This window comes from Miscanthus floridulus, chromosome 5 (genome assembly GCF_019320115.1).
Source record: "Miscanthus floridulus cultivar M001 chromosome 5, ASM1932011v1, whole genome shotgun sequence".
NCBI lineage: Eukaryota > Viridiplantae > Streptophyta > Magnoliopsida > Poales > Poaceae > Miscanthus > Miscanthus floridulus.
The window spans coordinates 21,673,863-21,700,210 of record NC_089584.1 but is presented as its reverse complement, the minus strand read 5'-3'; the positions used below and the strand labels follow the sequence as shown (position 1 = coordinate 21,700,210).

Below are 26,348 nucleotides of genomic sequence, written 5' to 3'. Positions count from 1 at the left end.
CGTTTTATAAGCCGGGGTTAAAATGAACTAGAAGTCGAAAAAAGTTAGTTTTTCTGACTTCACTGGTGAAGCCATTTTGGATAAGCCGTGCCAAAAGGGCTTTAGAATTAGCAAGCTGGCTAGCTAGCCAGTAGCCAGCACTAAGAAGCTTAGCTAACTTGTGCCTGTGATCCTGTGACAGAGACCCCGGCCGCCGAATTAACAAGTGATTAACAGATGCCATGCTAGAGGGGCTGATACAGTGACATCCCTCCCACCGAGACGACGGAGGGTCCAAATGCATGCATGCCCTGCGTCGTCGCTTGACGCTCTCTGGCGCTCTGCCGAATCGAGAGCTGTTTTGTCCATGGGGATAGCTGTCTCGCGTCCTCTCGCTGCCACGTACAAAGTGCATGCGGGCGGGCGTTGGTTAATCCTGGAGACTAAAATAACCTAGCGAGAGCCTTGAGGGATTTCTGGAGTTGATTAAGCGAGCGAGCTGCTCCTAACCAGTCTGCATCATCAGAGTAATCAAAATCATCTGCTTGTCCTCTTCCATGCATGCACCGCACCAACTCGGCCCTTCCACCCTGGCCTGCGCCTGCCGCGGCGGCGTCGAGCGTCGTATACATACACCCACTCCACCATCTCCCACCTCACTGCCCCCCAAGGCATCGTCCGATGGCCGTCTCGTCCCCTCCTCCTCTTTCTCCTCTGATCTCCTGAATCCCGATCCCCTCTCTCTGATCGAGTTGCTGTGCGTGTTCATGGGGAACACGCCGTCGTGCATACTGCTGGCGGTGGCGCCCGCGGGGGGCGGCAGCCGCGCCTCGTCGCCCTCGTCGGCGGCGGCCACTACCACCAAGGTGATCCACGCGGACGGCACCGTCACGCGGCTGGCGCGCCCGGTGCGCGCGTCGGAGCTCATGCTCGACCACCCGGGCCAGTTCGTCTGCGACGCCCGCCGCCTCGCCGTCGGCTGCCGCGTCCCTGGCGTGGCCGCCGACGAGCTCCTCCAGCCGCGCCACGCCTGCTACTTCCTCCTGCCCATGGACATGCTCTACTCCGTGCTCACCCACGAGGAGATGGCCGCGCTCTCCGACTCCCACGCCGCCACGGCCGCCGCCTCCTCCTGGAAGAGGATCACCACCGCCGCCCACCGCGACGGCCGCCACGGCCGCCGCAGCGCGACCGGGGGCCGGGGCCGGGGACCCGCGAAGGACGAGGCCTCCAGCGATGGCGCCAGGGTTTACCCGATGCTCGGCCTGCTCGAGACCGGCGATCTCGGCGCGGATAATAACAACAAACCTGAAATACGCGCCGGACCCGCAGGCAGGTCGGGCGGCGGCGCCGGCGCTGGGTTGAGGCGGCACCGGTCGTGGCATCCGGTGCTGGACACCATCGAGGAAGTTCCGTGACGCGGCGGGCGGGCGGTTGACCGTCGGGACGCCGCAGGAGTGAGCAGCTTTGGCTGAGCTGGTGTTAGGCGGGCGGCAGCTAGCTTGAGCTGGCTTCCGAGTGTACAGTAGCTAGCTTCCAGCTATTCTTTTTTCTCTTTTCCTTTTCCATTTTTTTTTTGGTAAAGCCATTGTTTTTTGGGTCTACAAATGCACGACTGGCAAATTGATTGTCAAGTTTTTGTGCTCGGGAAACAAAATAAAGAAAATCAAGAGCCTTTTTCAAAATGAATCATCACTCGAACTATATCCTAAAATGCATTCTGAATTAGCCTTCTTCAAAATCAAAATAACAATAAAATGGGTATCTTAATTTTTGAATATATATTGTTATAAATAAGGTATAAAATTTACATAGTAATAAACATAAATACTTCATCCGTTCCAAATTATAAGACGTTTTGGCTTTTTTATATTCATAGTTTTTGCTACACACCTAGATATATGTTGTGTTTAGGTACATAATAAAAGCGATGAATCTAAAAATGTTAAAACGTCTTATAGTTTAGGACAGAAAAAGTAATAAACAACATATTATTTGACTTTGTTTCTATCTAACCTCAATGAAAATTTTATATACTAATTTACGATAATGTCAATATATATTTACTATAGTTGGGTTACTATAACACATAGGGATATTTACCATAACGTTATAGTAAACCACTTAGTAAGGAGTTACTATAATCTCATAAATTAACATAGTAATTATAGTAACTCAAGGTGGCTACAGAATAAGTTATTTTGTAGCCAGCTATAGAGTAGTTGTTCTATATATATATATATATATATATATATATATATATATATATATATATATATATATATATATATATATATATATATATGAAAAAGTCTACTTAACCTCCCAACTATTGATGGTTGTCTACTTCACCCCATCACTTATAAAACCAGGTATTCTACTCCTTAAACTATCGAAAATTGTCTAAATAACCCCCTGAAACGGTTTTAAAGATGGTTTCGCTAATGTGACGTATTAAAGGTCTACATAACCCCTAACATATTAAGGGTTGACTAAATAACCCCCTCAACTATAAGACCAAATATTATAGCCCTTAAGGTATATCTAATAATGTTCAAATGACCCCATGATAGTCTTGTAGGGTCGTTTGAACATTGTATCCCACCACACTAGCCTAAGCACTCATACTTGCACGTAGGCCCATTGGCTGTCTCCCTCTCCCTACTCTTTCTAGGATTACGGCACCGTTCGATGAGCACCACCCTATCTCCTGCTCCACCTCATGGCACTCCTCCACAACATTGAGTTCATGCACTCTACCTACACCCTTGTCATTCGACTGTACCCCATCCACATTCTAGTCATGTCTCATTGTCTCCTACCATAGCTTTCTAAAAAACTGAAGGACAACCTGATGGAGGATGTGGGAGAGGCCGGATGATGAGGGTGTAGGCTTGGTGCTTGAGCTCAATGGCATCGACGAGTCAGGAGGTGGAGCAAGAGACAAGATGTCGTGTGCTTCTCGCTGGATGGTGGATTAGTCTAGAAAGAGTTGAGAGGTGGAGGTAGAAAATGTGGCTTGTGCACAATCATAGGTACTTAGGCCAATGTGTCGGGATACGGTGTCCAAACGGACTTACAAGAACATCCAAGGGGTCATTTAAATATTATTAGATACTTTAAGGGCTATAATATCAGATTTTATAGTTGAGGGCTTATGTAGTCGGCACTTAATATGTTAGGGGGTTATGTGGACTTTTTAATATGCCAAGTTAGCGAAACCACCTTCAAAACCGGCTTAGGAGTTATTTAGATGGTTTTCAATAGTTCGAGGGGTAGAATGCCTGGTTTTATAGGTGAGGGGGTGAAATAGACTTTTTCGTATATATATAAAAAAGATTTCCACTAGCCCCCATATTTGTAGCACTAGCGGTGGTGCTAGATGAACAAAAGTTTCAACCAGTGTCTGAAAAATCACAAATTTTTTAGTGGCTCATATGAAATTTCAAACTTTTATAATGGCACATAGGAAAAACGCCTCTAGAATTAACAATTGCAGGATCATAACTGCGCCAGAATTGTAAAATCATAGATTCTACTCAATCGAATAGTAGAATCAATCCAAATTAACTAATATCATAAAGTTGTAAAATCTACTTGCGAACTCAGCACAGCTCAATTGGTTAAATTTCTTATAGTGAAACCTGTTTACCCCGGTTCAACTCCTATTTTTCTAAAATTATTATTTTAGGATTTAATGAATGCATTTTTTTAGTAGTAAGATTTAAGGTTCTCATGACTATAGGACTTCAATGGTGTTTGTAGGATTGAATGCACCTACGTGTGTTCATAGGATTTGAATGCACCTACGTGTTTGTAGGGTAGTATGGATCGTGTATTAGAGCAGTCGGTCTGTTGGTTTTTGTTTTTTTCAGTCTCTCTTAGCTCATAGTATAATAGTTAGCTCCTCATTATTAATATATGGTCCACTTGTTTTTTTTTTAGTTTCTTGGTTCCTGTACCTAACCCGTTTCTCCTCTTCTCCTCTTCTTTCTCCTCAAACTCATGCATTTATCTAGCTTACAGCCAGCTATTATACTTGCTCTTATATATGATCGTTGAATGTAGGTATATGTAGATACCGTGTGTGTAAGTAAAAAAAGCTATCGCATTTCATTCTTCACTAGCCAGCCGGCACACAGGTTGCAGAGAACATAATGCTAGGAGCACGAGCTGTATCGACCCGCTTAGCAAGATATACAAGTTTGCTGAATGCCGACTGGACCTCAGCTGTACATGCAACTTGTTATGGAACAACAAAGGGATCATATCTCAAAATGGTCCTTATTTTAGGTCATGTTGCTTTGAAGCAAACAAGGAGATATCATATGATATGCCAGTGTATTATCATCTACCTGTAATGATATAAAACAACTCAACACACCGGTTCTCGATGGTTGCAACTTGCGAGAGGATGAGAGATAAATAAACTTTACATATACTGGTAGCGTGTCCGTACGTTGCTACGGAACAACTAAATTTTTATACTAAAAACACATAGATCGTACGATAAAATAACAATACTGTGAAACTAAATACCGACGTTAAAATGACATTTAATCCAAAAGGCAAATTTAGTGAAATTAACATAACTTTTGTACTAAAAACACACGGATCGCACGATAAGATAACAATACTGTGAAATTAAATACCGAAGTAATATTTAATCCAAAAAGCAAAGTTCGTAAAATTAACGTTCTCACGGAGAGCGCGGCGTCGCAGGCTCACCAACTCTACTGTATAGACCTTTTCGTGCGTTGCAACAGGATAAATAATGTCCTAATAATTTGAGCATGAATGTGTTGTATTGTTAAAAAAACGATAATACGAGTATGATGTTCCATATAATGTAGACGGGAATCCCGATCTTCCGTCGGGTGATGGTAACTATCGTTGTGACGGAGAATGGCACATCGATCTGGCTTCAGATCGAAAGATCGAACCCTGCAATCTTAACACCACAGCTCCTCTAGTTATCAACCAAGTCACGGACCAAGTTGACCTCGCCAAGAAGGCTAATCCCTGCCTGCGCAACGAAGAACACAAGAAAGAACGCAACCAAATTGCAGATGAAAGATTAATCTCACGAGTTGGGATCTCACGAATCGAAGAGCGGCGAAACTATTTCTTGACAGAATAATCTAAGCAAAACCCAAAAACCTAATGACGGCGGCGGTGTATGATTATAAAGGTCTTAGGGTCATCGTCTACCCTGGACACGCCCCCTAATGGGCCCAAACACGATACATGGCCCAACGGACCAAAAGAAGATGTCGTAGCACCCTGGCAGATTCTAGACGCTGACTTGTTTCGACGATTCCTGTTGATTCCGAAGAGCTTTTGACGTGAAACCATTTGGATTGGCTTTCTTATCAAATTATCTTTCCATCCATATGTAGATCATCGAAAATGGAGTCCAGATGCGTCCTGGGTGACTAGTTTAAGGCAGACTGATTCTAGATTCCGAGGCAGACTCAAACTTGAGTTGCTTTGGGCCTCCACCTCGGGGACTCGAACCGAAGTAGCCTTGGGCCTCCTTCTTGACTTGGACACCCTTGCTGGCCTCCTTCCCCTCCATCCCATGTGCCAAACATGGTCATATGCATGGGTGTCATGTCCTCATCATCCTCCCCTTCTTGATGAAAAGCCGTCCTCGGTGTCGATTGTGCTTGAAACTGACCATGCACAACATAAAGGAGAACGGGGTTGCGAGGACAAAGAAAATTGAAATAATTCTAAGAAGGAACGTGACCATGTTTTTAAGTTTCTAGCATGTCATCTCGCATAAAAATTCCAGCAAGCATGTTGACTCCATGATCCGAATGCACACGATGTATGTCAACACTATCCTGCAAAAGATTAGAACTAACCAAAGACAATGCATGAATAGATGGTCGAGCAGACATAGGTAGCAACCAACAATACTCCCCTTCTTGGAAGTGAACTTGTTTCTTTAAGGAATATGAGAAAATGTTTGTATTATTATAGTTGCCTTCTAAACGATCATAATCTTGTACAACAAAAGGAGAATTCATATTATTACGAATGTATACTCGATGTATCATATATTGTCCCTTGTTGTTATATCTGCCAATAACATGATATGTGTGTTTAGAAAACCAAGGCAAATCAGCATATTTAAAAAGGCTCTCTTCTAAACAATCTAGGTTACACAAAACATCAAATTCAATGTAACCCAAAGTATATAAAGAAGACAACAGTTTGAACTCATCAGTTTTAGTAGTAATATGAATAACATGTTTATTTTCAGCACAAGTCACTGGTTCCAAAACATGTAAAACTGAAGCATCTTCAACCAATTCATCTTTGTTACAAGGAATATCAAGCAAATTATCATGGGACAAAGATAAATCAAGAGAGGGTTCCACTAACAATTGCTCTATGACAGCATGGTTTGTGGAAAAATTTAGTACATTAAGATAATTTTCACCTTCCATAAGTGTAGCATCATGGGTATTACCTATGTTCTCAGCAGGAGTAATAGGTGCATTGTGAAGTGATTGTTCTGAATTTGCATATGAGGTTGTGAGCTCCTCATTTTCTTCCATGTCATCCTCTCGCTTATGTACATTATCCTGCAGAAGGTTAGTCATAGCAAAAGGAATAACAACAGACTCTTCCTCTAAATGGTGCACCTCAGCATACGAAGTCAAAACAGGAGGTGAATTAATAAAGGTTTCTCACATAAGAAGTTTTATATCATTCCAAGTTTGAGGTTTATCAGAAGGATCTAAAGACTCCCACCAAGATAAAGCAGAATGTCGCAAAACACTAGCTGCATTTTTTACCTTCCTCCTTGGATACATAAAGCGAGTAGCAAATATGTTATCGATGGTAATTTCACACTCCATGTACTCATCAGCACCTATACCATCATAAGTTGGTGGATACGAACAACCTGTCATTATAAACACAAAAACAGGAACAAACGGTGAAAGTTATCCCTATCAAATGACTACGTGGTTGCAGTGGTGTCACTTTTCACAGTAAGTGGAAGCGTCTTACCAAGCTCTTACAAAGTTCTTACCAACACAAGCAGTGGGTGGTACAACCGGCGGCTGGTTCATGATACCTGTGGGGCAGTGGTACCGAGATTGCAAAGCCCTTTTTCTGTACTGATCTGAAGAATTTGTGGAGCTTGGAAGGCAAACAAAGAGTAATATGTATATTTGGCACACAAGTCAGTAACAGAAAGTAATGCTGAATTATAGTCCAAAGTACTTGTTCTCGTTGTTGGTCTAAAGTGTTGCAAGTATCAGATGTGTGACAAAAGTATGGTGGATAGCAAGGTGATAGGTGTGAGAAAAACAAGTATGATAGATGGAAACAGCAACACAAACAAAGAACCAGACAGCACATGCTAACACATCTCACTTTGGTCTTCTCTATGTGCTCCTCTAGATATTGTTCCTCTTTTGCCCCTCTCTTTTTTTCTATTTTTTGGGCTGTCGTTGTTTTTTTGGGAAATTTTGACTTTTTTATTTTATTTTTTGATATTTTTCCTTTACTTAGGAGCACAAAAGAAGTAACCACAGAAAATCTGAGCTCAAACAAGTGAAAGACGTGGCCTGTGGAATTTTCAGAAAACTAGAACAAAATCAATAAAAACCTTGTGACCACGAAATGAGGATCTTGTGACCAGTTTTTGACCAATCTAAAAATTTCGAACCCCGACAAGGCGAGGGATGGACGGATCTAAAAATTTTTTCTGATCGATTTGCATATATGGAACGTCGAAAATGGAGTTCGTATGCGAAATCACCATATTCCAAATTGAATCTTGTGCATGGCTAAAACTCTCATTGATGGTTCGCAATCATCAAGGTATGCATTTATAGTATTGTATATTTGTGCATACGCATATAAAAGTTTATATCACTATAACAAGATTAATTGATTCCTCAACCTTTTAAAACTAACCATCTCCATGAATTATCAGTTTACTTCATACAGGACTAGTATACCAAGGCCACCTTTCTTCATATTTTAGATAATAACATAACATGCCTTCAACCATATGCCCCTAGTATTGAATTATAATCCAGTTTAGTATACCTTTGCCGCTTTGAAACATTGTTCTATTAGTAACTCAATGAGATGTAGACAATTATTTAATTCAATATAAAAAACTTGTAACGAACAAACTATAATTCTAGCATACTATAATGGGATTATCATACTTAAGAAGTCATAGATCATGAAATTGCAACAAAGCTACTCACCCTTTCTAGAACTCAAGTAGTTACATGAGGCAAGCAAAATTTCAATGCAATTCAGATTTTAGAACTCGGTGTTGTATATAGAAGAAGGAATAGACAGTGTAGTCAAACAAGAAGCATCTCTTTCTATTTTTTTTGTAACTTGAACATTTTTCAGTGACTTTGGAATAGGAGATGATCCCTGTAGACGGCTTCCTAAGCTGCCATGGCCCCTGTTCACAGTCAAGTTTTATATAGTATTATGTAAAAGGAAAACTTAAAATATGGAGGTATTCATGTGTCCTTTGTTATTTCCATACTACCTAGGTAGATTAAAATATATCTGGCAAGAAGGTATTAACTACTCAAAATCACCATTTTCTATGAAGTCGATCAAAGTACGGCTCATTCTACATGGATAGCCTTGACCGGACATCGACGAGGCACGGAGGCCTCCACTCTCCTCTAGGCTCCAGATTTGGCGTTCCATGGTGGCAAGAACTACAGCCTAGTGACTCACTTCCGGCCCCGCAACATTAAGTCAGTAACCGGCCGGGAAACCACCCCAAAGAAGAGATCATAAGCAACCCATGACCACACAAAACCATAGATCAGAGCAAAGCCGATGCCTTTGGGGACCAATAGCGCGAGGGGAGCCGAATCCGGTGTTAAGATCGCACCTTTGCGTGTCCTAGCGGTTGCGGCAGTGGAAGGAGGGAGACGATGTCAGAGAGGAGGGTGCGCGAGTGCTGCGTTACCAGGCGGACGCGAGTGCCACGAAGTTTGCGTCCGTCGGCCTAGCGTGGCCATTAGGGGTTGGATCACCACTGCTTGATCTGAATACCAAAATGATGTATATATTTCCCAAAAAAACAAAATGATGATAGACCCTCTCTTAAGCATGTTCATTAATTTATTGGTAGGAAGTCCACATAAACTAAATATATACTACTAATAACACTAAAATAGTTACACACCGTGGGAACCGCCACAACAATACCAGCTATTGCGGCATTCTTGCTCCTAGTAGTACAGCCTCTGCAACACAAAAACTATATGTGGATCAGAACAAAAATTCTAAGAAGCTCCAAAAACACAGAATTTGAATCATGAACTGTTCGCAAGATGACTCAACTACTGAACTAAAACAAAACTGCTATGCTCTCCTGCTCTTAAGCCTTATGATCAAGCAAATAATATTGCAAAAAATAATTAAATAGAGTATATTAATTCCTATAGCTACTGCCCCTCCATCTATTGGCCAAAGCTCCAGCATGCACAGGGTCAACATAAGCATGATGCATGAACAATTAAAATGTAATTTAAGAGATGTTCAGAACATTTGTTTTTTGTAAATCCGTCTTCATGATGCGTGAACAATTAAAATATAATTTAAGTTTTAACATAAAATCGAAACAATCTTATTTTTTGAAGAAATCAAAACAATCTTATTGCAAACTGCCAGGACAAAACTCGATCTTAATATGTCACCTGCAGCTGTCCTGTTTATGAAAGTATGGCCCTGCATATAAACAATTATTGTTTAAAGCTAAAGTAACATTAATTATCATAAACAAAATTATAAATTTGTATTGCGGGACTTGCTCCTCACTGGCTTGTTTAGTTGGATGACATAGAACCTAAATGGAGGCCTAAAAAAATGAAAGCGGGAGAAGCAACATGAATACTATAGGAAACGTCCAAACATGAATTGCACTTGAAAGCTGGAGAAGCAACCTGAATACTAACCAAGTGACCTCGATTGGCCACGAAAGTTTTGGAGACATATATACCTAGGTGATGATGTGGTAGGCGGGGTTATGCGCGGTTATGCCTAGTACTGCCGAGATCGATGGGTGCGGCGACCAAACTGTCAAACTGACGAGGACAGTGGACTTTGCCCTACCAAGAGGGCAATAGCGGTGGAAGACGCTGGTGGAGACTTACTGATCCTTTGACGACGCGAGCCGGTGGGGAGGGCCTGGCGGAGACGCACGCTAGTTGTCCGGTTGGCCGCTGGACGTTGTTCCTTTCCTTTCTTCCATGAGCAGGATGAGCTGAACGGTGGCTTGCGCGATGATCGATCCACTACGATGATCGATGACGGCCAGAGTGATGATGGTTCATGGTGGGGTGGGGAAGTGAAAGGTCCTAATATGGCTAGAGGGGGGGGGGTGAATAGCCTATTTGAAAACCAACAAATCAACTAGAGCAATTTGATTAGTATGACAAATAGCGTAATGCAAACTTGCTCTAGCTCTATAAGGGTTGCAAGCCACCTATCCAACAATTCTAGTTGCAATGATTACTTACGCACACAAACTTGCTATGTAATTACTCACTAAGAGCTCTCAACCTTGCTACTCTAAAGAGCTCAACTAGATGAATATAAATAATAAAGCAAGCTCTCAATTCTAATTACACTAAAGAGCTTGTGTCAACTAGTTTGCAAGAATGTAAATAAGTGAGTAGAGTGATTATACCGACGTGTAGGGGATGAACCAATCACAAGATGAATATATAGCCAATCACTGGGAGAATGCCAAAGACAAGAGACAATCAATTTTCTCCCGAGGTTCACGTGCTTGTCAACACGCTACGTCACCGTTGTGTCGATCAACACTTGATGGTTCGGCGGCTAAGAGGTGTTTCACAAACCTCGTCCACACGATTGGACACCGCAAGAACCGACCCACAAGTGAGGTAACTCAATGACACGATCAATTTACTAGAGTTACCTTTCGGCGCTCCGCCGGGGAAGGTACAACTCCCCTCACAATCACCGAAGGCGGCCACGAACAATCACCAACTCGTGTCGATCCTTCACCGCTGCTCCAACCATCTAGATGGTGGCAACCACCAAGAGAAACAAGCGAAATCCGTAGCGCAACACGAATACCAAGTGCCACTAGATGCAATCACTCAAGCAATGCACTTGGATTCTCTCCCAATCTCACAAAGATGATGAATTAATGATGGAGATGAGTGGGAGGGCTTTGGCTAATCTCACAAGGTTGTTATGTCAATGAAAATGAGCAAGTATTATCCCTTGAGCCGGCCATGGGGCTATAAATAGAGCCCCCATCGAATAGAGCCATTGTACCCCTTCACTGGGCAAAACACGCTCTAACCGGACGCTCCAGTCACACCGACCGGACGCTGGCCCTCAGCATCCGGTCGCCCGATGGACGCCACGCATCACCTGCTTCAAACGCTGTTCGTCAGATTTCAACGGCTACGAAGCTGACCAGATGCTCCGGTCAAAACTGACCGGACGCTGAAGCTCTAGCGTCCGGTCATTTCCAGTAAGCTCCCCGAGGCATGTTTTTTCGACTGGACGTGTCCGGTCCACCTTGACCGGACGCAGACCAGCGTCCGGTGCTCAACCCTAGCGACTGTGCCGTCTGACAGCTCGACCGGACATAGCCCTTCAGCGTTCGGTCGCTGAGTGACCCAGCGTCTGGTCAGTAGACCGACGCCAGCATCATTTCGACCAACTCCATTTCAACTCTAACTTCTTCACCCTTGCTCAAGTGTGCCAACCACCAAGAATTTTTGTATTCGGCGTAATAGAAAATAGATATTTCATTTTTTCCAAAAGCGCCGAATCCCGCCGAGCTTGCGAGGCGGGAGGGAGAGAGGGACCCAAATCCATCTCAACCCTGCAAACACCTTGTGCACATGTGTTAGCATATTTTCACAAATATTTTCAAGGGTGTTAGCACTCCACTAGATCCTAAATGCATATGCAATGAGTTAGAGCATCTAGTGGCACTTTGATAACCGCATTCCGATACGAGTTTCACTCCTCTTAATAGTACGGCTATCTATCCTAAATGTGATCATACTCACTAAGTGTCTTGATCACTAAAACAAAATGGCTCCTACATTTTATACCTTTACCTTGAGCCTTTTGTTTTTCTCTTTCTTCTTTTCCAATGTTCAAGCATTTGATCATCACCATGCTATCACCATTGTCATGATCTTCATCATTGCTTCATCACTTGGAGTAGTGCTACCTATCTTATAATCATCTTGATAAACTAGGTTAGCACTTAGGGTTTCATCAATTAACCAAAACCAAACTAGAGCTTTCAATCTCCCCCTTTTTGGTAATTGATGACAACCCTTATACAAAGATATGAATTAAAGTTCATTTGAATCCATGTTGCTTGCCCAAGCTTATTTACCATGTGTAAAGGGTATAGGCAAGTTTCATGAACTCCATATGGTAGTAATTGCTCCCCCTACATATGTGCTAAGAGTTTGGATTGAAGCTTTGCACATATGCTTAGATAGGAAATATAGGAGTCAATTTCTATCAAATGATGCTAAGGTATAAGAGATGGACCTTTAAAGCGTGATACCAATCGGAGTGCACCAATATACCATCCTTAGCACCATTAGTAACTAGACATACACAAAAACTAGAATACCCCATGAGATCAACATTAAAAGCAAGAGTCTAGTTTTCATAATGTGAGCATGAGTCTAGTTACTTTTAGCCTATGCATGTTAGTTTTTTATTTCATCATTCAAACCTATAACTAGCATACACCACACAAGCATGGATGTTGAAACTTAGAATTTGTACCATGCGAGCAAATATATGAAATGTTCATTCAAATGCATCATACAAGTTTATGAGCTTGCTCCCCCTACTTGTGTGCTCAAAATTTTAATTGATCCCTTTCCTTTAGCATATCTCTCCCCTTATGTCCAATACTCCCCTATCACTCATATCTTTGTTTCTCTCCCCCTTTGTCAATAATTAGCACAAAAGGTGAGCTTAAATTATGGATAGGTTGGGGTGAAATCATGTGAAATGAGGATCATTTTCCCAATTTTGGTTCAATCTAAATTACTTGCAAAAGATATTTAACTCGGTTTGATCCAAGGACAAGCTTTTTCACACCTCCAAATAAGGGTTATCTTGTACCATGTTGAGTTAAACACTTATAGCTCATTTTTTAAATCAATATCTAGGTTTACAAGCCCACAAACATGTCATATGCTACCACTAGATCATTTCAAACATACAAGCAATAGTGGTACCATATAAGCATCAAATTCATTTGATTTTCATGAATGATCCTAGGACATGATAGGAATGACTAGATGCACTAAACAAGTCCTTAGTAATGAATGGATGACATGACAATCAACTTTACCTTGCTTTGCTTGAAGGAGAGGCATGTCATATTATGGGGGTGCATCAACACATATTGGAGAAGTCAAGTATGTTCAATTCATTCCTTAGCTTGCAAAACCTCTTCTCATCAAGTGGCTTGGTGAATATGTTGGCAAGTTGATCTTCGGTGCTCACACTCTCTATGCAAATGTCCCCTTTTTGTTGGTGATCTCTTATGAAATGATGGCGGACATCAATATGCTTTGTTCTTGAGTGTTGAACCGGGTTGTTGGTGAGCTTGACGGCACTTTCATTGTCACATAGCAATGGCACTTGTTTGAACTTGATTCCAGAGTCACTCAAAGTGGCCTTCATCCAAAGTAATTGAGCACAACAACTACCGGCCGAAATGTACTCCGCTTCGGCGGTTGAAAGTGCTACACTATTTTGCTTCTTTGATGACCAAGATACAAGTGATCTTCCTAATAGTTGACATGTGCCCGATGTGCTCTTTCTCTGAACTTTGCATCCCGCATAATCGGAATCCGAATATCCAATCAACTCAAATCTTGCTCCTTTGGGATACCATAATCCAACATGTTGTGTATGTTTCAAGTACCTCAATATTATCTTTGTTGCCTTCAAATGACTTTCTCTTGGTGAGGCTTGAAATCTAGCACACATGCATACACTAAACATCACATCCGGTCTTGATGCGGTCACATAGAGTAGACTTCCAATCATAGACCGATACATCTTTTGATCCACCATGTTGCCACTAGCATCACTATCTAAGCTTTCACTTGTCCCCATTGGTGTACTAATAGCTTTACTTTCATCCATTTCAAACTTCTTGAGCATGTCCTTGATATACTTACCTTGACTCACAAATGTGCCATTCTTCATTTGCTTGATTTGAAGACCAAGGAAGTAACTAAGTTCTCCAATCATAGACATCTCAAACTCACTTGCCATCATCTTGCCAAACTTCTCACAAAACTCTTAATTTGTTGATCCAAAAATGATGTCATCAACATAGATTTGCATTAGAAATAAGTCATTTCTAAGCCTTTTGGTGAAGAGAGTGGTGTCAACCTTTCCCATCTTGAATCCCTTAGAGAGTAGGAAATCCCTCAATCTCTCATACCATGCTCTTGGTGCTTATTTCAATCCATACAAAGCCTTTCTCAACTTGTAAACATGGTTGGGTTTCTTTTCATCTTCAAAACCAGGAGGTTGCTCAACATACACAAGCTCATTGATGTACCCATTGAGAAATGCACTCTTCACATCCATTTGATACAACTTGATGTTATGGGCACAAGCATAAGCTAGCAAGATCCTAATTGCTTCCAATCTTGCAACCGAGGCATATGTTTCTCCAAAGTCAAGACCTTCAACTTGAGTGTAACCTTGAGCCACTAATCTTGCTTTGTTCCTTATCACTATCCCATCTTGATCTTGCTTGTTTTGAAAGACCCACTTCATTCCAATCATATTATGACCTTTAGGCCTCTCAACTAGCCCTCATACTTGGTTTCTTGTGAAGTTGTTTAGCTCTTCATGCATAGCATTGACCCAATCAACATCATTCAAAGCTTCATCTATCTTCTTAGGCTCAATGGATGACACAAATGAGAAGTGCTCACAAAATGATGCCAATCTTGATCTTGTTTGCACACCTCTTGAAATATCACCAATGATGATGTCCAATGGATGATCTCTTGCAACATTGGTTGGTTGAAGCACTTGCACTTGATTGCTAGCATTTGATTGATCACTTGATTGAGATGATGAACTAGCCATTTATTGATCTTGCACATTGCCATTACTAGTGCTTGCTTGGATTTGATCATGAGAACCACTTGCTTGCACATTTGAGTTAGAGAGCACTTGATTCTTGTCATCTTCAATATCAATCACCTCTCTAGGACTTATATCACCAATGTCTATGTTCTTCATTACATTGACCAATTGAGTGCCTCTTACATCATCTAGATTCTCATCTTCCTCTTGGGAACTATTTGTTTCATCAAATTCCACATCATGAACCTCCTCAAGAGTACCACTAGCCAAATTCCAAACTCTATAAGCCTTGCTAGTAGTGGAGTAACCAAGCAAGAAACCTTCATCACATTTCTTTTCAAACTTGCTCAATCTAGTGCCTTTCTTCAATATATAGTATTTACATCCAAAAACCCGAAAGTATGCTATGTTGGGCTTTCTTCCATTCAATAGCTCATAGGGTGTCTTCTCCATCATGGGGTGACAATAGAGTCGGTTGCTATAATAGCAAGCCGTGTTGATTGCTTTGGCCCAAAAAGAATGACTCACATTGTACTCACTCAACATTAATCTTGCTATATCAATCAAGGTTCTATTCTTTCTTTCAACTAGCCCATTTGATTGAGGAGTATACTTGGCCGAGAATTGATGTCTAATTCCAAATTTATCACACAACTCATCAATTCTAGTGTTCTTGAATTCACTTCCATTGTCACTTCTAACTTTCTTGATGGTTGTTTCAAACTCATTGTGAATGCCTTTGACAAATGATTTAAATATTGCAAACACATCACTCTTGTCACCAAGAAAGAACACCCAAGTGTATCTAGTGAAATCATCCACAATCACAAATCCATATTTATTTCCACCAATGCTAGTGTATGTGGTTGGTCCAAACAAGTCCATTTGCATCAACTCAAATGCCTTAGATGTGCTCATTATGCTCTTCTTAGGATATATATTACCAACTTGTTTTCCGGCTTGACATGCACTACATAGCTTATCCTTCTCAAATATGACATCTTTCAAGCCTCTAACTAAGTCATGCTTAATCATTTTGTTCAATTGTTTCATTCCAACATGACCAAGCCTTCTATGACACAACCAACCCATGCTAGACTTAGTGATCAAATATGTTGACAATTGAGCTTCTCTAGCATTGAAATCAACTAAGTATAGATTCTCATATCTAAATCCTTTGAATATCAAGTTAGAGCCATCTACACTTATGATCTCTACATCATCCACACCAAATATGCACTTGAAACCAAGATCACACAATTGAGCTACCGATAATAAGTTGAAGTTCAAGCTCTCTACTAGTAGCACATTGGAAATGCTCAAGTCATTGGATATTGCAATCTTACCAAGCCCTTTGACCTTGCCTTTGCCATTATCACCAAATATGATACTATCAATCCCATTGCTCTTGCTTTCATTGATTGAATTGAACATTCTTGAATCACCAGTTATATGTTGTGTGCACCCGCTATCAAGCACCCAATGCCTTCCTCCGGCTTTATAATTTACCTACAAAAGAAGATCAATTCTTTTTAGGTACCCAAACTTGCTTGGGTCCTTGTAGGTTAGTCACCAAGGACTTTGGTACCCAAATGGCCTTCTTCTTTGGGTCCACAATTGGTGTACCAATGAACTTAGCCTTCACACATTTGGCACCCTTATAAAGCATGTAACAAGAATCAAATTTGATTAAGGATACATTAGGAAGCTTGTTCTTGTTAGTTTTGCAATATTGCTCTACATGCCCAACTTGCTTGCATCTATTGCAAAACCGACCATTGCCCTTCACAAAGCTAGCTTTGGGAGTGACAAAGGCCGCCTTGCCTTTCTTGGGGGTATAGCCTAATCCATCTTTGTTGAGAGAAAACCTTTGGCTACCCAAGCACTTTAGCAAGCAGGCATCTCCACCATAGGCTTTGCCTAAGGCACGAGTGAGCTCATTCACCTCCTTCTTGAGGGTTTCATTTTCCACCATTAGTGATGTATCATTCTTAGGTGGAGTGGTAATGGTTGTGCTATAAGAAGTGTTAGTGGGAGCAACAATAATGTGTTCATGAAAAGATTCATCAATAAGATCACATGTTAGTCCCACATCACATGTAACTATCACTTGCTCCTCCTTGGCTTCCTCCTTCTTGACTTGCTCAATGAGAGAGGAATGAGCTTTTTCAAGCTTTGAGTGAGTTTTGCCAAGCTTCTCATGGGCATCCATTAGCCCCTCATGAGTGGCATTGAGCTCATCAAAGGATTGCTCAAGAAATTTGACTTTCTTGTTCAATTCCTTACACTCCCTTCTCTTCATCTCAAAGCAAGTATGCACTTGCTCACACATGTCCATGAGCTCCTCCTTGGAGTACTCATCATCATCATCATCACTCCTACAAGCATCACTTTTGCATTCATCATCATCACTCACATCATATTTTACCTTGGTAGGTTTTGCCATGAGGCACGTCGATGGAGTATCGAAGATAGAGGGCTTGCCATTGATGGCGATGCTTGCTAGAGCTCTCTTGATAGATTTCTTGTCATCATCATTAGAGCTATCACTATCCAAAGAGCCATCACTATCCCAAGTGACTATATAGCCTCCACCCTTCTTCTTCTTTTGGAATGTCATTCTCTTCTCCTTCTTCTCCTTCTTTTCTTTCCTATCCTCATTGTGCTTCTTCTTCTCATCCTCATCATTGTCACTATTGTATGGACAATTTGCTACTACATGATCGGGGCTCTTGCAATTGTAGCATCTTCTCACATACTCTTTCTTCTTGGTGTGATCTCTTCTTTTTCTTGCACCATGGCCCTTCTTCTTCATGAACTTGCCCATCTTGCGCACAAAGAGAGCCATAGCTTCATCATCAATATCACTAAGATCCTCATCATCACTTGACTCTTTCTTTGACTTGCCCTTGTTCTTGTATGATGATGAGCTAGCCTTGAATGCTACACTCTTTTTCTTCTTGTCCTCATCTTCCTTCTTGTCCTCTTTGTCATCCCTCTCCCTTTCCACACGGTATGTCTCTTGTGTCATAACTTCACCTAGTACTTGGTTGGGGGTGATCTCCTTTAATCCTCCTCTTATGATTAGCATTCTCAACATTTCAAACCTTGGAGGTAGACTCATCAAGAACCGATGAGAGACATCATCATTCTTGATCTTTTCTCCCAAAGCCTTCAAATCATTGACAATGACTTGCAAGCGATGAAACATCTCTGGTATGCTCTCATCATCTTTCATCTTGAAACCTATCAACTTGTCCTTGAGAATATATAACTTGGCACTCTTCACCTCCGGTGTGCCCTCATAGGTTTCCTCTAATCTCCTCCACACTTCATTTGCTCTTTCACAATCCTTGATTTGCTCAAACACCTTTGGATCAAGGGCATTGTATAGGGTGTTGAGAGCCATTGTATTGCATTACTTGTTAGACTTATCTTGGTTGGTGGGATTGTCGAGATTAATGATAGCATAATCATTCTCGGTTACATCCCATACTTGATCATTGATTGAACCAAGATACACACTTATCTTTCTCTTCCAATAATCATAGCTTGTGCCATCAAAGAATGGTGGTTTGCCCCTCACATGGTTGAACACAACTTGAGCCATAATTTGACACCGAGGTTGTTAAGCCTTCAATCAAATGGTGACCACGGCTCTGATACCACTTGAAAGGTCCTAATATGGCTAGAGGGGGGGTGAATAGCCTATTTGAAAATCTATAAATCAACTAGAGCAATTTGATTAGTATGACAAATAGCGTAATGTAAACTTGCTCTAGCTCTACAAGGGTTACAAGCCACCTATCCAACAATTCTAGTTGTAATGATTACTTAGGCACACAAACTTGCTATGTAATTACTCACTAAGAGCTCTCAACCTTGCTACTCTAAAGAGCTCAACTAGATGAATATAAATAATAAAGCAAGCTCTCAATTCTAATTACACTAAAGAGCTTGTGTCAACTAGTTTGCAAGAATGTAAATAAGTGAGTAGAGTGATTATACCGATGTGTAGGGGATGAACCAATCACAAGATGAATATATAGCCAATCACCGGGAGAATGCCAAAGACAAGAGACAATCGATTTTCTCCCGAGGTTCACGTGCTTGCCAACACGCTACGCCCCCATTGTGTCGACCAACACTTGGTGGTTCGGCGGCTAAGAGGTGTTTCACAAACCTCGTCCACACGATTGGACACAGCAAGAACCGACCCACAAGTGAGGTAACTCAATGACACGATCAATTTACTAGAGTTACCTTTCGGCGCTCCGCCGGGGAAGGTACAACTCCCCTCACAATCACCGAAGGTGGCCACGAACAATCACCAACTCGTGCTGATCCTTCACCACTGCTCCAACCGTCTAGGTGGTGGCAACCACCAAGAGAAACAAGCGAAATCCGTAGCGCAACACGAATACCAAGTGCCACTAGATGCAACCACTCAAGCAATGCACTTGGATTCTCTCCCAATCTCACAAAGATGATGAATCAATGATGGAGATGAGTGGGAGGGCTTTGGCTAAGCTCACAAGGTTGTTATGCCAATGAAAATAAGCAAGTATTATCCCTTGAGCCGGCCATGGGGCTATAAATAGAGCCCCCATCGAATAGAGCCGTTGTACCCCTTCACTGGGCAAAAAACGCTCTGACTGGACGCTCCAGTCATACCGACCAGACGCTGGCCCTCAGCGTCCGGTCGCCCGATGGACGCCACGCGTCACCTACTTCAAACGCTGTTTGTCAGATTTCAACGGCTATGAAGCTGACCAGACGCTCTGGTCAAAACTGACCGGACGCTAAAGCTCCAGCGTCCGGTCGTTTCCAGTAAGCTCCCTGAGGCATGTTTTTTCGACCGGACGCGTCCGGTCCACCTTGACCGGACGCAGACCAGCGTCCGGTGCTCAACCCTAGCGACTGTGCCGTCTGACAGCTCGACCGGACGTAGCCCTTCAGCGTTCGGTCGCTGAGTGACCCAGTGTTCGGTCAGTAGACCGACGCCAGCATCATTTCGACCAACTCCATTTCAACTCTAACTTCTTCACCCTTGCTCAAGTGTACCAACCACCAAGAATTTTTGCATCCGACGCAATAGAAAATAGACATTTCATTTTTCCAAAAGCGCCGAATCCCGCCGAGCTTGCGAGGCAGGAGGGAGAGAGGGACCCAAACCCATCTCAACCCTGCAAACACCTTGTGCACATGTGTTAGCATATTTTCACAAATATTTTCAAGGGTGTTAGCACTCCACTAGATCCTAAATGCATATGCAATGAGTTAGAGCATCTAGTGGCACTTTGATAACCGCATTCCGATATGAGTTTCACTCCTCTTAATAGTACGGCTATCTATCCTAAATGTGATCATACTCACTAAGTGTCTTGATCACTAAAACAAAATGGCTCCTACATTTTATACCTTTGCCTTGAGCCTTTTGTTTTTCTCTTTCTTCTTTTCCAATGTTCAAGCATTTGATCATCACCATGCTATCACCATTGTCATGATCTTCATCATTGCTTCATCACTTGGAGTAGTGCTACCTATCTCATAATCATCTTGATAAACTAGGTTAGCACTTAGGGTTTCATCAATTAACCAAAACCAAACTAGAGCTTTCAGGAAGCAGGATATGGCGTCTGATCTCGTCTACCTCTCTTTTGTGCGGTTGTCGCTACAAGGAAAGAGAGAAGGATGAGAGAATATGAAAATCCGGGCTTACATATGAAAATCCGGGCTTACATGTAATGTGATTTTAGGAAAGAGAAGTGACGTATTTTTTCGTAAGTCTTAATTACGCCGGATGGACGTCCGTTTCTTCCCTTCCTATTTGGCCGACCGGATGGACGTCCGTTTCCCCTCCTTCCTATTCGGCTAGGCAATTTGAGATTTTTTTCACAAGCGCTTATGACTGGTGGACGCCGTTTGACCGTATGTTTCCGTCAATTAGTGGCATATGATGAGACATGATCATGTGATTCTTGCGTGGAGTAGCATTTTTAGGGAAGAAGTGTCGTGTGGGCCATTGTGGGGGGCGACGATGTCGGGTGGGATAACGAGCATGGGATCGTACGCAGGCAGACCGACGACCCGACGTTGGATTGTTGCATTAAAACGGTATCTATTTTTTAGTCTTTTTAGACGTGATGAGAGAAGAGATTGATGAGTCATTCTAATGTGCCGCTTGTGGTTGGTGTGGTCTTTGATGATTGCAGTTTCCTTCTTGGTTGATTGCATGGCTTCCTTCTTGATTGCACATGCACGATTCCTGTTTGCATGCACCATTGTGGCGCCGTGCATGGAAGGTGGTCTGATTGTTTGGTTTCACGTAATCCTTGATATTCTTTCTTCCTTTCAAAAAAAAAAAGAATGGAGATTGATCTATAATCAATCATTCGTATATATAGTCCCCATTTAACAAATTGTATTGCTATAATTGTGCATGACTAATTTGGAAGGAAGAATTTTGTTGCAAGGGATGGGTGTAGGAGCGAGGGCTGCAGGAACGCAACTGGTAGGATTATGGGTCTACGTTGGAATGTCGCATCAAAAAATATTCACGCTTTATTCTTTTTAGTTGTAGAAGATAAGCAAGCCTCCTAATAAACAGGCATTACTGGTTGAGAAGAAGCTAAAGCGATTTACATACTTTTTATATATCTGCAAACAACATTTCTTTAGGAAAGAAAATGTCATGTATTATATACTAGGAATTCCTAGGCTGCGAATCTGTCCTAGATTAAACTAACTTCAAGAGCCTGACCGTCTAGTAGCCTATTTGTTTTTTTTTTTTGGTAACAAAAGCCGCCAACAGTTTCTTGGGGCCACGTCCACGTTAACTAGTACTGCATCTAAGAGTATCTCCAGGAGTTTGATGTACTTAACTTGCTAAACTAACAGATAAAACAAGTTAATAGAAGAAATAACAACCTTAAATTTTGTCCTTCTCCAACAATCTCTATAATAGCGGTCTACACAATTTTGCATTGGTAACCCAAACTGTTTCTAACCAATCAAACCTTTTTTTAATAGTTTCTTTATCTCTTACCGCTTTATCGTATGAAATCCTTTATTTTCTTAATTTACTTAATTATAAGCGTCCAATTTACTCTGATCTCCCTAGAAAAAAGTCGGAAGGTGAGCGGATATAGAGTTTCTCTTGGCTGTGGAAACTTACAAGTTGGAGGGGATATCTGACAACTTTTTATTTTCAAGTTGCTCTTTTACTAAAAACTATTGAAGGGTATTTTTTTTTCTCTTTTTGCTAAAAAATTAAAATAGGGAGTCATTTTTATAAAACTCCTAGAGATGCTCTAAGAGGTGCCCTAAGAGGTCTTAATGTGCAATTAAAGATGGAACTCAAATTAATAAAGGCGCTATGGTCTTTTCACCTAGGACTAATTTGTCCCTTTTTAAGGACATCCATAATTTTGTTCTAATAAGGTTGATTTAGGCCATGTTTGGGATATATGGACTAATTGCTAGCTAACTAAAATTTAGTCAAAATTAGTTTTAGTCCATCCAAATAGGAGAGCTAATATATGAGTTAATTTTTTTAACCAAGTTTTCAACTAATTGTTAATCAATTAGTCCTAACTACTTTTTTTTAGCAAAATTTAGTCCTAAATAAAAACTGAGCTGTGTACCGGAGGGCCGGCGAAGCAAATAAAAACCGGCCCACTCCGGGCGGCTAACGGCCTTCAACCCAATCTCGCGCGCACCAGCACGACGCATTCTCTACCAATTAACTGATTCGTGGTCCCGCTCTTATTTGTCCCCACATTTCAGTTGAATAAGCTCCAACCGCCCGCCGTCCCTCTCCCAGTACCCCCGTGCCATCCCAACGATCCGAGACACCGACACGTAGGCCAACCTCTCTGCTGACCCACCTGTCATCACCGAGCCGCCTCGTATCCGTCGTTCCCCTCCTTCCGGCACTACCCAACCCAGCACGCGAGCCGCACGAGCAGGCTAGGGTTCCGGCAAGGCGACGGCGAGCGCCATGGCGGGGATTCGGTGGCCGCCGGAGGACCCGGAGATCTTCCCTTCCCGGATGGTCGGCGGCGGGGCTTGGGTCCCCGTCGCGCCCCCGGGGGAGATGGCGTCGGACGACGACCGGTCGGTGGCCGCGGACTCGTGGTCGATCAAGAGCGACTACGGCAGCACCCTCGACGACGATCAGCGCTACGCAGACACCGCCGAGGTCCTCCTCGCCTCCTCCTCCGCCTCCTCCGCGGCCGCGCCCTCCGCGTCGGTTGCCGTCCACCCCTCCTCTGACTTCAGGTGAACTGATTCTACTCCATTTCTGGTTCCTGTGCCGCAAAATGGGCGAGCATCTGTGATCTGATTCCTAGTTTTGGGGAAACAAAGGCATCAATTCTCTTCCCCCATAATAAACCTTAATTTGGTCCAATGATCTGTCGGTTATTGCATTTTGGTCCAAAATGATCTTATTTGTCTGGGCCTAGTGTATTCAAGTTATTGTTGCTGTGGATCTTTAACAGCTTCGACAAGGATGTCCCTGACTCCAGCGACGTTGAGCCTCGGTTGCTGGGCTTGCAGAATTTTCAGGATGGTGTTTATGCTGAGGATCTTGCAAATTTCCATGAGCGCAGCCACGCTGATGACTGGTATTATTCTTCAAGCTACTGTATTAGCATCTAAAATTGTTTGTAGTATGCACAATAACCTATAGTGGCAGCCTTTTTTGTCTGATGACGAGTGTTATGCTCCATTGTCATTTATAACAAAACTGATTTGACCTTTGCTTATATGAGCGATCAGGAGCATTATTTTGATAAGAATAAGAATGTAAAGGCGACTCAAGCAACCTTGGGTTGTACAAACTTTTTACATTTGCCATGCCATTAGCGTTTGGCGTTGTGGTATCGTTTTGAAAGCACCTTATTCTAGATCCTATAATTTTGCATCTAGCTTGAAGCATCTTTTTAGATCCATACCAGGGAAAAAAACTGGAACCAGTAAATATTCCAGTAGAAGACTATTCGATAGTTGCAGTGTAGCGCATCACAACATTGCAACTACAGTTGGCCTTTAGACCTGGCATTCCAAGGGAATTTATTTCAGGATGGGAATAATAAACCTTCTTTTATCCATGTTTAAACTTTACCATCTCTACTTCTAGTAAACCTTATTTTATCCATGTTTAAACTTTACCATCTCTATTTCTAGGTTTTCAGGAAATATGATGATTATTATCTTTTTATTTGAGGCTTGGCTGTTATAAACCATGCCCATCACCCGCTGGTGAAATAGGAGATCAAAATATGCAGAGTAGGTTTTTTTTTTTCACTTTTCTCGGATTACTGATTTGGGTTTTGGGTAACAGCTGTTTGCAGCATTTTTTCCTTTCAAGAAGAGATGTAAATACCGATAACAAAAAAAAAAGAAGTGGTGCAAAATTAATTGTGTGTTCCCCCTTTGTTTTATGCATTTGATGCTTATATTGTTGTTGACCAAAACCTGTGTGGGTTTGCAGGTTTGGCACTGAGATCATGGATATCCGTGTAGGTTGGACCAAAAATTTGTGCTCAAGCAGGGATTTACCCAGCTGCAGCGTACTTGACATTGGGACCGGGAGTGGCAGACTCTTGCAGCAGCTCGCGAAACAGGGGTATGCAGTATGCTGAGGAAATGTGAAACTTTGTTTTTCATTGTTAATGCCAGCACTGACCTGTTAATATACAATATACAGGTTTTCCGATCTGACTGGGATTGACTATAGTGAAGGCGTGATTGAGCTTGCTCGGAACCTTGCAATTCGTGATGGGTTTGAGCACATTAATTTCTTGGTGAGTCAGCCAGTGAAGCATATATTGTAATTTGTAAATTCACGTCGACATGCATGTCCATATTGCATGCCCACATTTGCTGTCCTTCTTGTGCTTCAGTTTATAACATATCCCCAAAGGCTTTCATTGTATCTTAGGTGCAAAACTAGCCTTAATATTGTAAGAGCAGTATAGAACTATTTCAGCTTAATATGAATGGTCCTTTTGCAGGTTGATGATGTATTGGAGTCGAAGCTGGAGAGAAGATTTGAACTTGTAATGGATGAAGGGACTCTTGATGCAATTGGGCTGCATCCTGATGGACCTGTGAAGAGGTAAATGCATGTTTACTGTGTAGATGGTGATGTGTCCTTTTAGTCCTCATGCAGTATTCACACCGATGCTTACATGTTTTCAATTGCTGAAACTTTTTAATGCGGAAAGAATGAGATCTTGTTTACACACATGTCTAAGCCTCTAATTTATGTTCATCTCCTGCATTTCAGAATGATGTATTGGCAGTCAGTTGCTAGCTTGGTTTCCCCTGGTGGTATATTGGTCAGTTCTTCCATCCAAATTGGACCTGGAATTTTCTTTTTCTTTGTACATTTAAGGCAGAATTATGAAAGACCAGTTTTACATTGACAGTGAAATTTGATGTATGCCTATTGTATCTACTTGAAAGTTGAAACTGCTATGCACATATGGTATACTGCTTTACTGCAATAATCCTCAATTGGCTATATGCTTTCACCTTGTGACTACCTGTTAGTAATGACAAAAGTAGTATAGCATATCCCTGTACGAGTAATATGGCCATTCAATCCTCTGATGTCACTTCAACGATTTTTTAGGTCATCACATCATGCAGCAGAACCAAGGATGAGCTGGTGCAGGAGGTAGAGAACTTCAACCAAAGGAAGCTTGGTGCTATGGGCTCAGAAGGATTGCCGGCTAGTGAAGCCGCGGTGTTCAGCTACCTCGACCACGTCCAAAGTTACCCTAGTGTGGATAGTTCTTGCATCACGACCGTTGCTTTCCTGCATAAGTGAAATGAAACATAAATGTATGCTTGATTTATTGGCCCTAGAAAGTTACCATACCTGCTACGATATTAACTATGTACCCAAATCACTGGTGTATCTGGATAATATTTTAGTGTTTTACCTTGTTGGGTTTGTTCATCAGAGCTCAGATGTTATTGTATGTTGTTTTGGTATTGCTGGGTCCTGGATTTCACTTTGGTATACTCTTTGAAAGCATGTCAAGTAACTGATGCAATCAAGACATCCAGATGTTTTAATGCGTGGAAACCGGGTATTATCTGACCAGAAACACAAGCTGCATGTTAGCACGTATCGTGGCAGATGACTCACATGACCTGTCTCGAGTTTTTGCAATACCAAGGGCAAAGCTATTGCA

At 42.0% G+C, this 26,348-nt stretch overlaps 2 protein-coding genes across 2 annotated transcripts; both read left to right on the top strand.

Annotated features, from left to right (window-relative positions):
- Positions 1–730: 730 nt before the first annotated feature.
- LOC136451735 (uncharacterized) lies at positions 731–1,458 on the top strand. The gene has a single exon (XM_066452419.1). The coding sequence runs from the start codon at positions 747–749 to the stop codon at positions 1,395–1,397; it is 651 nt and encodes a 216-aa protein (XP_066308516.1). The 5' UTR covers positions 731–746; the 3' UTR covers positions 1,398–1,458.
- A 21,577-nt stretch (positions 1,459–23,035) lies between these two features.
- Positions 23,036–26,152, top strand: LOC136451733 (uncharacterized). Its single transcript, XM_066452418.1, has 7 exons — positions 23,036–23,418; positions 23,640–23,765; positions 24,635–24,769; positions 24,851–24,947; positions 25,158–25,261; positions 25,433–25,484; positions 25,781–26,152. The coding sequence occupies exons 1-7, from the start codon at positions 23,138–23,140 to the stop codon at positions 25,976–25,978; spliced, it is 993 nt and encodes a 330-aa protein (XP_066308515.1). The 5' UTR covers positions 23,036–23,137; the 3' UTR covers positions 25,979–26,152.
- Positions 26,153–26,348: the final 196 nt, after the last annotated feature.